A 13,358-nucleotide genomic window follows, 5' to 3' on the forward strand; every position below is an offset into this window, starting at 1 on the left:
AATTTTAGGGTTGGAAGTGATCTCAGCGTTCAGATAGTTTTTACAGATTAGGAAACTGCAGTGGTAGGTATGTAAGATAACTTGATAATAAGAGTTGAAGCCCTGACTAAAATCTATACCTTTCTGCTCATGGACTGGTAGTCTTTTTTCTTTTTATAAATTTTATTTATTTTTAAAGATTTATTTATTTACTTGACAGAGTTACAGAGAGGGAGGGAGGGAGAGAGAAAGAGATCTTCCATTTGCTGGTTCACTCCCCACATAGCTGCAACAGCCATGGCTGGGCCAGGCTGAAGCCAGGAGCCAGGAGCTTCTTCCAGGTCTCCTACATGGGTGCAGGGGCCCAAGGACTTGGGCCATACTTCGCTGCCTTTCCCAGGCTATTAGCAGGAAGCTGGATTGGAAGTGGAGCAGCCAGGACTTGAATGGGCGCCCATATGGGATGCCAGCGTAACAGGTGGCACCTTTACCGCTACTCCACAACGCCAGCCCCTGGACTGGTGTTCTTTCCATTGTGCTGTACTCTTTAATTTCCCACTTTCTATGATTCTATATACTTTCTGCTTTTCTCATAGCTGTGGTTCATATAAATCTTATTTTTTAAGTCAGACTAGTTACCAAATTAACTCACCCTTTCCCTTCAAGTTAAAGATAATGCTTTTATATTACTTTGACTATAAGATTACACAAATATAATACATAGCAATGCAAGACTTTTTACATTCATTATTTAAATGGCAAGAATCATAACTTTGTTACACAGTAGGACTTAGAGAAGTCATAAAGGATGAACCCTAGGTTAGAAAACATAATCCTTTAGAGTTGTTTTTCTGTGAAGACTTTTTACAACTAGAGAGTAACAACTTAATTTTAACCCCCCAGGCTAGATGAGATGGCTTACTGCTATCTGAATGTATATATATTGTATCTTTAAGAACTCCAAGATCCTAAGCATAAAGCTGTTATTTTGAGTGTTTTTAGGTAGGGTCCTTGGTATAAATGATGTTTTACTGTGTTGATTTGTTGGAAACAGCTTGATCAGGAGTCTTAAGTTGAGATTGCCCTTCTGTGAGTGATGGCTCCGCTGTGTATCAGTTCCTCATTTCTTACTCGATGTTGAAGTATGAAGAGGCATCTATTGGAGTATGCATATTATTTTTTTCCCCTTTTTAGGCAGATTCTGTAATGGATGTTTTCAGGAGAAAAAAAGAAAAGATAAATCAGTCTTGACATTACAGAGTATCTTACTCAGTGTGTTGTGTGACCTAGCATTGTGCTGTACGCATGCTAAGGGGGAGATGGAAGCCATGACCCCTGCTAACCTTCAATGATCATATAACTAGTTGGTGAAAGAAGATAATGTGTGAGGATGACCTGGCTACTGTTAGTCACTCCCAGGTGATTTGTACAGACAATAAAGTTTGAGAACCACTGTGCCAGACAGAAAACCTGAAGAAAGGGAGACCCATTAGGAAGCTGATACAGTAAACTTAAAGTGAGAGAAAGCATCTGGAATTGGGACCAGGAGCATAGTAAAGAAGGTAGAAGGTAACGACAAGAGCTATTTTGAAGGAAAAAAAAAATATATACTGGTAGGTAAGAAAAAGAAAACTATGAAGTATTCTAGCTGGATTTAAGTGGAACTATAACAGAATGAAGAATGTGTCAGATGAAAAGTACAGAAATTTGAGAGACATTATAAAGAAATAGTTTGATTAAGAACATTTAACAAAACGAAGAAGAATTAGGAAATCTGAATAGTCTTGTGTCTATTTTTTAAATGTAATCCTTAATTAAAAACTTCCTACAAAGAAAAAGAAATAATAACAATCTTAACTTTACCAGCTAACAGAAAAAGAGGAAATATATTTCCACTTATTTTTTGAAGTTCAAAATTGATACAATCATTGGAAGAAAAGAAAACTGTGTCATAAACATAGACATAAAAAATCATGGAGGCTGGTGCTGTGGCTTAACAGGCTAATCCTCTGCCTTGCAGCGCCGGCACCCCGGGTTCTAGTCCCGGCTGGGGCGCCGGATTCTATCCCGGTTGCCCCTCTTCCAGGCCAGCTCTCTGCTATGGCCCGGGAAGGCAGTGGAGGATGGCCCAAGTTCTTGGGCCCTGCACCCGCATGGGAGACCAGGAGAAGAACCTGGCTCCTGGCTTCATATCAGTGAGATGCGCCGGCCGCAGCGGCCATTGGAGGGTAAACCAGCGGCAAAAAGGAAGATCTTTCTCTCTTTCTCTCTCTCTCTCTCTCTCTCTCTCTCTCACTATCCACTCTGCCTGTCCCAAAAAAAAAAAAAAAAAAAAAAAATTAGCAAACTGGATCCAGTAATATATTATGAAATGTCAGATTTATTCTAGGTATACAAGTGTCTTAATATGCAAAATTGGTCATTGTAATTCACTCTTAACAGAAAAAAATACTATGAGTATCTTAATAGATGCAGAAAAAATTTTACAAAATTAAACACCCTTTCATGATTAAAAAACTTGTATCAAAGAAGGAATAGAAAGGAATTTTCAATACAATAAACAGTATCTACAAAAATCCTTCAGCCAACAGTATAGGTACTAACTAAATACTGACTTCTTCTCTCACTCAAGTTCAAAAACAAGGCAAGTTTGTCTACTGTTACCATGTTGTTCAGTATTTTATTAGAAGTTACAGCCAGGCTAAAAAGGCAAGAAAAAGAAATGAATGAAAGAAATAAAATAAAATTGTCATTCTTAGTGACATGATCATGTGTGCATAAAATGTCAATAAACTTAATATGAATTTTAAAAATTGCTAAGTTCTGGTCAGGTAGCTAATACCAATTTCTTTCTTTACAAACACACAAGCAGTTTGAAATAGAATATTTAAATGCCATCTACAATAGCATTAAAAATACCTAGAATCAAATCTAATTGAAGATGTGCACAATTTACATTGAAAAACACAAACATTGCCAAGGCAAATTAAAGTATGCCTAAATTAAGAAAAAGCTATACCATGTTCATGGCTTGGTAGACTCAATATTAGTAAGATGTCAGGTTTTCCCAAACTGATCCATATATTAAATGTAATTGTAAGCAAATCTCAGTAGTTTTTTAAATGAAAATTAGAAAGTAGATTCTAAAATCCATGTGAAAATATGAAGGACTAGAATAACAGTACACTCTTTAAGGACAGTTAAGTTAGAAGAACTCACCTACTAGAACAATACTTACTATAAACCATAATAGTTGAAACAGTGTTGCATATTTGGCATAAGGATAGACAGATAGACAAATGGAACAGAATAGAGTCCAGAAATAGACCCACATGTGTATGGACAACTAATTTACTATGAAGCTACAACTGTGTTTTAAGAAGGAAGGGATTGTCTTTTAAATAAAGAATATTGAGTGAATAAAGAATATTGAGTGAGCCCAACCTCACAACATAAATAGACATTACCTAAATGTGGTAAGTGAAACAAACCAGCTAGAAGAAAATCTTGGAGAAAATTTTAGGATTTAGAGTAAGTAAAGATTTCTTAGAGTACACATATAGCACTAGCCATAAAACTAATGATTGATCAGTTGGATTTTATTAAGAACAGCTTTTTATTAAAGAATTCTTTTACAAGAAAGAAAATGTTACAGAAAAAGGTTAATCTGCAATACATATGAGTATATCTGAGAAAGGATTAGTATTCTGAGTATATTAAAACAACAACAACAACAACAAAAACCTCCTCCAAATCATTAAAGAGATTACTCAAAATGTTTGTTTCAGTGGCATAAGACTGGGATGGGCACTTCTCATACACATACACAAACATACACACACAAAGGATATTTGGATGGCAACTTACATAAGAAAACTTAGTATCTTTGCTATCAGGAAAACACAAATTAAAACTACAGTGAAATACTGTGCTCTATCAAAACAGCTAAATTTACAAGACTGACCGTACCATGTATTGGAAAGGATGTAGAGCAGTTAGAACTCACACATTGCTGACTAGCTTGTAAGCTGTAGAATCACTTTAGACAATTGGCAGTACCTAACAAACTCTAAAACATTTATATTTTCTGTAACCTGCTCCTTAGATATAGCTAAGAGAATGAGTGCTTGCATCTACTAAAAACATGTTAAGTGTTTTTTAAAAAACTAATCATATTATCTCTATACTGGAAACAACTCCATTTTCATCAACAGGAAAATGGATAAATGTGGTATATTTGCAAATTAGATGATGACATAACACTGGAAAAGAACTATCAACTGTGACAAATTATACCATGGCCTGGTCATACAGATAAAATGTTGAGAAAATCCAAATGCAAAGGAATATGTGTGCTGTAGGATTTCTTTTACGTGAGTAATTGGAGAGATGGAGGACTTCCTACTTACCCATGAGTACGAATAAATTCCGTGGTGATGGAGGACAGAAGAGTAGTTCCTGTGCCAGAGCAGACAGGAGGAGTGAGAACCTTGTGGAGGCTTGCAGTGGCAAGCTCAAGAAGGAAGCCCATGCCAGCATTATTTGTATGAGGAGGCTTCAGTAAGTTCATTGAAAAATATGTATTATGAAAAGACTGAATGGATTTCAAAAATTTCTGCACCAGAATAAACTTACCTTTGTCCATGACCTTTTTTTTGGACAGGCAGAGTGGACAGTGAGAGAGAGAGACAGAGAGAAAGGTCTTCCTTTGCCGTTGGTTCACTCTCCAATGGCTGCCGCGGCCGGCGCACTGCAGCTGGCGCACCGCGCTGATCCGAAGACAGGAGCCAGGTGCTTCTCCTGGTCTCCCATGGGGTGCAGGGCCCAAGGACTTGGGCCATTCTCCTCTGCACTCCCTGGCCATAGCAGAGAGTTGGCCTGGAAGAGGGGCAACCGGGACTAGAACCCAGTGTGCCGGCGCCGCTAGGCGGAGGATTAGCCTGTTGAGCCATGGCACCGGCCCATCCATGACCTTTTTGAAATACCTTGTTCCTAGATACTTAACAGTAGACTAGGTAAATAGAATGAACTATGTAATAGTCATAAGTGGAATAAAGTACGTGGCAATGAATGAACTATGCCCATAAGCAAAAACATGGATCAACCTCACAAGCATAATATTGAGTGAAAGAACATTGTGATTTGTAAAAGAATACACATCGTGATTCCATTCATACTCAGTTCAAAGACAAGCAGACTGAACTGGAGCTTTGGAAATAAATTAATTGGTTGCCTTTTCAGAAGATGGAGGGACTCATGATTGGAAGGTGGAATGGTAGGGGCACTTGCGGCACAGCATTTAGGAGCTAATCATGCTAACATTTGCTTTGTGGTTCTTCATAAAGCTTTTCATTTTCTGCAGGCATGTTATACTTCAGTTTACAGAGTTAGGAAACAAGTGTCTAAAAGGTGTGTAGCTACCAAATGTGTTCCAACATTATAGGTATCTATTTTAAAAAAAACTGAAAAATATCGCTTTTGTTCATATATACTTCACTTGTATTATACATGGACTTTTCCACATTATTTAATGAATGCAACATTTACTCTTAGAAATTGTTTCCCTTTGTATATTGAACGTTGTAAATATTTCCTCTTGCCGGCGCCGCGGCTCACTAGGCTAATCCTCCGCCTTGCAGCACCGGCACACCGGGTTCTAGTCCTGGTTGGGGCACCGATCCTGTCCCAGTTGCCCCTCTTCCAGGCCAGCTCTCTGCTGTGGCCAGGGAGTGCAGTGGAGGATGGCCCAAGTGCTTGGGCCCTGCACCCCATGGGAGACCAGGAGAAGCACCTGGCTTCTGCCATCGGATCAGCGCGGTGCGCCGCCGCAGCACGCCTACCGCAGCGGCCATTGGAGGGTGAACCAACGGCAAAAGGAAGACCTTTCTCTCTGTCTCTCTCTCACTGTCCACTCTGCCTGTCAAAAATTTAAAAAAAAAAAATTTCCTCTTGATATTTAGAAAGGCATAATTTTTTTTTTTTTTAATTTTTATTTGAGAGGCAGAGAGAGAAAGAGAGCACGTATGTTTTGGTTCACTTCCTAGATGCCCATGACAGGCAGGGCCAGAAACTCACTCCAGGTCTCCCATGTAGATGCACAAACTCGGTTACTTGAGCCATCACCCCTGACTCTTAGGGTCTGCGTTAGCAGGAGCTGGAGTCAGGAGCTGGAAGTGGGAATCGACTCAGGCATTCTGACGTGGAATGCAGGTGTCTTAACTACGAGGCCAAACGTACTAACCCTCTTCCCCCGGAAAGGCATATCCTCAATCCGAGATGCAGCCATCAGCTGTCTCAGCTTTCTGATCTTTTAATTGCTCTAGTAGTAATTTATCAATTGCAAGCATGCTTTTAAGTTTTATTTCAGTTTTTTAAATCACATGATATCTTTTGGGAGAATAAAGAACTTATGATTCCTATAGATGATAGGCAGATTGACTGTAAAATTTTACTCTTTGTATTTTGAGAGTGTTTATATGTAGCAATGTAATTACTGACAACCAGTTTTCTGGTGTGGTATCCAGAACAGTTCTATTTGTCAAAGCAGGAATTTAAAATAGATGTGTGGTTTATTGCCTTTGCACTTTTTTGGTAAGAGCCATATATACTAATCTTGGTTCCTAGTATCCATGAAAAGCATTCATCTCCACATAAAATTTTGAGTGTGTATAGTATTTAGAGTTTTATTCAAATAGATTATTAACATTTTCATATTCTCCTTTTATAGAGAAAATCTCTTCATGAAAACAAATTGAAGAGACTGCAGGACAAAGTAGAAGTTCTGGAGGCAAAGAAAGAAGAATTGGAAACAGAAAACCAGGTATTAAAAAGGTAATGTATTTGTATGTATATATAAGAGTACTTCAAAAGTTTATGGACAGTGGCATTAAAAATTAAGTATTTTGGTGCCAAAAAAAATTGAAACCCATGCATATGAGGGGTTTTCAAGAAGTTCTTTTAAAATGCATATTATGAAAAATAGGCATGGGTTTCAAAATTTTTTGCCCCAAACTTAATTCCATTTTTCACAAAGATTTTGAAGTACCCTGTATATCTCATGTGTTTATTTTGATGTCACAGTACTTTGTTTCTGCATGTAATAATTGTTTCTGATATATAATTTATAAATCTATAAACAGCTTTTATTTATTTATTTGTTTAAAAGATTTATTTTATTTATTTGAAAGAGTTACAGAGAGAGGTCTTCCATTGCTGGTTCACTCCCCAGATGGCCGCAACGGCCGGAGCTGCGCCGATCCGAAGCCTGGAGCCAGGAGCTTCTTCTGGGTCTCCCATGCAGGCACAGGGACCCAAGGACTTGGGCCATCTTCCACTGCCTTCCCAGGCCACAGCAGAGAGCTGGATCAGAAGCGGAGCAGCCGGGTCTCAAACTGGTGCCCATATGGGATGCTGGCGCTTCAGGCCAGGGAGTTAACCTGCTGCGCCACAGTGCCGGCCTCTGTTTTTTAATTTATTTTTAAGATTTATTTATTGGGGCTGGTGTTGTAGTATAGCAGGTTAAGCTACTGCCTGCAACATTAGCATCCCATGTGGGCACCAATTCGTATCCCAGCTGCCTCCACTTCCAATCCAGCTCTCTGCTAATGGCCTGGGAAAGCAGTAGAAGATGGCCCCAGTGCTTGGGCTTGTGCACCCATATGGGAGACCTGGATGAAGCTCCTGGCTCCTGACTTTGGCCTGGCCCAGCCCTGAACCATTGTGGCCATCTGGGGAGTGAACCAGTGAATAGAAGATTGATTCTCTTTCGCCCTATCACTCTCTCTGTAACTCTTTCAAGTAAACAAATCTTTTTAAAAAATTATTTATTTGAAAGAGAAAATGACAGAGATCTTCCATATGCTTGTTCTCTCCCCAAATGCCTGCAACAGCTGGGGCTGGGCCAGGTTGAAGCCAGGATCCAGGAGCTCCATCTGAGTCTTCCGTGTGGGTGACAGGAATCCCAAGTATTTGGGCCATCAACTACTGCCTCCCAGGTGCATTAGCAGGAAGCTGGATTTGAAGCATGAAATAGCTAGGACTCAAACCAGGCACTCTGATTGGTGTCACGTGGGTCAGTCGCTCACTGCACCACCACACCTGCTCTTAAATTTTTTTTTTAAAAAGCATACATTTACGAGAGTTGTAAAACTATTTGATAACCTCCTAATGCTTTACCCCTTATTATTTTTCCTAACTCGGTATTCTCTGCCACATGCCAGTTTTTTGTGTTATGGTTGGATTTGAAAGATCATTCAGTAGTTTTGGTACACTAACTATGGTAACCAGGAGTAGTGTAAGCTCCTGGTGCTGAGATGGCAAAACCATTGTGAATATTGCAGAGTTCTGAAAACTGACTCAAAGGTCCATTTTTGGTTTCTGATGTGGAAACCTATTACTGGGTTGTAGCTTCTGGCTTTCCAGTCCAAGCTAATAATCAGTATCATTAAGATTTTGAGCAGAGAAGATTTATATTAGGTCAGTGGTAGATGCAGTATATGACCCATTCAAGTTAATGAAAAATCTTTTTGAATTCAGTGAATTAGTGGTAGCATTCAGCACTTTATAACTATTCAAGTATTGGAGTTTTTTATAATGGAAATGCCTAAATATCATGCAGTGATATTTTATGATGTATTCTGGTGTTCTTGGGTCTAATCCTTACAAATGTGAACAGCTGTTTGGTTGGTTAGTTGTTGTTTTTTCCTTAGCACATTCAAGCTTTCTAGACTGTGGGATTCATGCCAGCTTTATAATACTGTGTCCCAAGTAGGAAGCCACCCAATGCATTGTAAAACCAAACTCAACTTACTCCTTCTTTCTTAACCATTAGTATTAAATATTGTCAATTCAAGATTGGGCAGCTGTGGTCCAGATCATCCAGAACTTTGTGTAGTTTTGAAACTGTATTTGATTACTCATGTGATTGATGGTCAGGAAAATCACATCTCAAAGAACATGTGAAAGCCTGAAAAGTTCGATTTGTTTCTCCATGCCATACATGGGGTAGCTTTGCTTTAGCTATTATTTAAGATATAGGAAAAAACAAAGTGTTTTTCTTGTTGTCACACAGCACAACACTTGTGACACCAGATGTGGGGAAGTTATTCGCACATACCAGTCGGTTCTCCAGTAGACACCAGCTGGGTGTCCTGTAATCCAGTTCTGATACTCTCTACCTGAAGATAGTGTTAGATCCTACAGATTGAGGCTTAGTTCCACATGACTGACCTGATCTAAACCAGGGGTTCCTATGATCCTTTTCTTGGGTTTGAGTAATTTGCTAGAATGGTTCACAGAATGAGGGAGACACTTTACCTGGCATCTTCCATTTCATGATAAAAGATACAGATGAACATCCAGATGGAAGATGCAGTGGGAAAGGTACTGGCTCCTCCATGCTTTTGGCAACCCAGAAGCTCCCTGAACCCTGGCAATTTTTGTTCATATGGTAACTTCATTACATACCCCCTCCTCCATCCTGAAGTTATATACTCCCCACTCCCAGTCTTCTCATTACCATAAAAAGATACCCTTTACCACTCAAAATTATAAAAGTTTTAGGAGCTGTGTGCCAGGAACCATGGGGCATAGGCCAAATATGTGTGTTTTAATATATCATAATATTATACACCTGCCCTTTTTTTTTTAAAAAGATTTATTATTATTTTTTTTAAAGGCAGAGAGAGAGAGAGAGATCTTCCATCCACTGTTCACTCCCCAAATGGCTGCAATGGCCAGAGTTGGGCCAGGCCAAAGCCAGGAACCTGAAACTCCATTTGGGTCTCCCTAATGGGTGCAGTTGTACAAGGACTTGGGCCATCTGCTGCTTTCCCAAGCACATTATCAGGGAGCTGGATTGGAAGTGGAGCAGCCAGGACTTAAACTAGCTCCCATATGGGATGCCACGATACCAGATCCCACACTTACATTTTAAATTAGTTTGACCCAGTATGAAAATCTCCATTTTTGATTATTTCACTGACAAAAATGAGTTTTATAAGGATCAACTTCCCTGCTTTTATTTGATTCCTTCTATAAGATAGGCACTCTTGGGACTTAAAGGGTCTTTTAGTTTGTTGGGCAGTAGGAATGAAAGGAAAATTGTAAAAAGATTTTTAATCTGGCACCGGTGTGTGTCGCACAGCGGGCAGAGCCACTACCTGCCTCAGCAGCATCCTATAGGGGCACCAAGTTTGTGTCCTGGCAGTTCCATTTCCCATCCAGCTCCCTGCTAATGGCTTGGGAAAAGTAGCGGAAGGTGGTACAAGTGTTTATGGCCCACAACTCATGTGGTAGACTCCTGGCTTCAGCTGGCTGTCCATTGTAGCCATTTGGGGAGTGAACTAGCAAATAGAAGATCACTCTCATCTCTCCCTCCTTGTAATTCTGCTTTTCAAAATAAATACATCTTTAACAAAACTTTATAATGGGTTGATGGTCTACAATTCTAAGCATATGCTTCAGATGTCAAGTTTCTGTTTTTCTAGGTCGATTTTTATATATTATCAAGAGAGCGCAGGAAAGGGGAGGAGATTGGGTGGGAAGGAAGGCACGTGGGAAGAATTACTGTGTACATAATGTATTTATGAAGTATATACAAATTAAAAATATTTAAAAATAAACTCATTCTTAAATTGCCACTTTGTAGGCTGTTATATAATTATATGTACATTATTTCTTTTCCTTTTTTAACCCCTACAAAAATCTAGAGCATTGGGTATTCCCATGTTACAGACGTGAAGGCGGAGCTTAAGGGACATGCCCAAGGTCACTCACATAGATTGCTGAATTAAAATCCAGGTCTTCAGAACCATTTCCAGTGTATGTTCTACTGAGCCACAGAAGGCTAAGGCAATATTTTCATGATTACCTTTGGGGGAGGCAATTTCTACATAAACTTTAGGCTATTTGATGGCTTTTTGAGAACTGAATGCAGGAATATTTAAGTACCCCTATTTTTTTTATTATATATTTCTCCAGCAGCATGCATATGTGAGATAACAGAGTAGGTCATTTTCTTGCAGTAAAGTAGAAATGCATTTCTCCCCCCAGAGAAAGAGTGATATAGGTAAGTCTTGGAATTTAGGAATACTTTTATAATTTAAATTTGTATTATAATACTGTTCTTCAGTAAAACTATTAAAGAACACCTTTGTGTTTTTAAGACAAAATGTTCCATTTGAAGAATATACAAGGCTTCAAAAAAGGCTAAAGGATATACAGAGAAGACATAATGAATTTCGAAGTCTAATCTTGGTTCCTAGCATGCCTCCGACTGCACCCATCAACCCTGTTAATTTTCAGGCATCAGCCATGGTTCCTGCCATGGAACTGTCCTTTCCTCCACATATGCAGGTATGAGCATTTATTTTAAGGGAAAAAAGTCAAACATTTCTCTTGGTTTTTATCTGCTTACAACTCACATGTGAACGTAGCCCCAAAAATGGCATGTCTACTTCGAGGCACTTAATGTTTAACCTCTTCCTTTCATTTACCATAGAAATTTGCTGAGAAGCAAAGTAGATTTGAATGTATTCTATCCTTTAGCAATGGTGTTGGGAAATCTCCTCTCCTACTGGGCAATACGAGATTTAATTAATGAATTCTGAGTAACCCAGAGTTTACACTGTACTCATGCAGTACTATGCATTTTCCATGCAATATTTTATCTAATACTAGTGAAAATATTTTGAGGACAGGTAATATTATTTGCAGTTCATAGATGAGGAAACAGAGATGAAATGATGACTCGCTTAGGGTTATAGCCAATTAATGAGTTAGGGATTAAACCTATATGTGATTCTAAAATCTTTCTCCTATATAAGGCATCTGACATTTTGAAGGCGTCAGATTTCAGAAGGCCTGTTAGTAATTATGCTTTATAATATTTTGAAGCATGTAAGATTTTAGTTATTGAATTGAACCTCAGACCAAGCACCACCTTGGGTCTCATGTGGAAATTGCCATATGAGTATACCTGGGCCGTTAGTATTTTGTAATTCACTCCCTAGTGAATTTGACACTTAGAGAAGAGCAGGCTATGGGTTTTGCCGAAAGCTAGAGCCTGAGGCAGAAGAGCAGGATGAGTAGTTAGTAGGTTAGCCCATGCTACTGTGTTTTTTGACTGCTAAGGTGGTCATCGTTTCCTTCCCAGATTGTCCTAGGCTTGTATAAGAGGCGGGCCACAGCTGCTGCCTGTTATGTTTTTTCTAATATTTCTTTTGTTGTACTTTTTCTACATCATTTTAAGGAGGAGCAGCATCAACGGGAACTCTGTCTGCTTCGCAAAAGACTTGAAGAGCTAGAAACAACACAAAGAAAACAACTAGAAGAACTTGGATCTCTTGGGGAATGATGTTCCTGGAGAAAAGGCAGGTCAAAAGGGATAAAACCAGTGACTCAGTAAAGCCTGAAGTTTTCACATACGTGGCATTTAGATATGTTCTATTTGCCAAAACACTTAAATGCGCCTCAGGAAAAAGCTGCATGCTGTTTATGGCGTATCAGGATTTTAGGATTGTGCTAATGGCAACTGAAGCATTAAAAGAAAGTATCAGATATTTAGAATATTTGACAACACTTTGAGATTTTAAGAATAAATATAAAGAACTAACTACGGAATCAAGTTTTGTTTTTGGCATTTTGCCCCAATCATGCCCAGCTTGAATTCCTTCTTGTTTGTAAGATGCCTGGTAATAACACGGTCAGTGAATGTCTTCTGGTTTACTGTAGACAGGCGCTATAAACCTCTAGGTTTTTGAAAAAAAAATTTGAAAGTCAGCATAAAAACAACTTTATATTCATTATAAAGGCTGCCTTTTCTAAAGGTTGTGTGGACATAATTTATTAAAGAGGTTAATATTTTTCTATCTATTGCTTTGTGTTTAATTTCACTTTAGCCATACAGTGTAAATTTAGTAATGCAGAGCTCCTTGATTTTGGCTTTGAGTTGGAATTAAGTCCTGTGACCATGTTGGGGGGGGGGGGGGAGGGGGATGTGGAGGTGGTTATTGTTGTAGGCCTTGAACCCACCAGAGGTCCTCTGAAGTATTATTAGTATTTAACTTTGCTTGCCACTATTTAGGATCAAACCAAGTAATTATACATATTTTTTCTATGTTTCCCTAAGTGTGCCATCCTTTACTTTTTTTCCCTTGCACCATGCACTCTTAGGAAGAATTCTGCTGGAATAATTTCATGTCAACAAGATAAAGCTCAAGTCTGCCAAACTAAATGGAATGTTCATTATCCAGAAGTCCCAACTGATAGTGCAGGCCAGGAATGTAATTGAGCAGCCTTTAGCATTATTTAGCAAGACAGTAGGTCTACTTACTACATGATATAGCTGCTTATTCACGCAGGGTGTACAGTGACACCTC

The 13,358-nt window shown here is 39.0% G+C and overlaps 1 protein-coding gene across 2 annotated transcripts in view; it reads left to right on the forward strand.

The window, feature by feature from the left end:
* The window catches only part of CEP83 (centrosomal protein 83), a 146,600-nt gene extending 133,772 nt beyond the window's left edge, over positions 1 to 12,828 (forward strand). For both annotated transcript variants that reach the window (XM_062203118.1, XM_062203119.1), the window contains 3 exons: positions 6,707 to 6,810; positions 11,145 to 11,334; positions 12,230 to 12,828. In XM_062203118.1, coding sequence (XP_062059102.1) covers positions 6,707 to 6,810; positions 11,145 to 11,334; positions 12,230 to 12,334 — 399 coding nt within the window. In that variant the 3' untranslated portion in view covers positions 12,335 to 12,828. The remainder of the gene's footprint in view (positions 1 to 6,706; positions 6,811 to 11,144; positions 11,335 to 12,229) is intronic.
* The last annotated feature ends 530 nt before the right edge of the window (positions 12,829 to 13,358 follow it).

Source organism: Lepus europaeus, chromosome 10 (genome assembly GCF_033115175.1).
Source record: "Lepus europaeus isolate LE1 chromosome 10, mLepTim1.pri, whole genome shotgun sequence".
Classification (NCBI taxonomy): domain Eukaryota; kingdom Metazoa; phylum Chordata; class Mammalia; order Lagomorpha; family Leporidae; genus Lepus; species Lepus europaeus.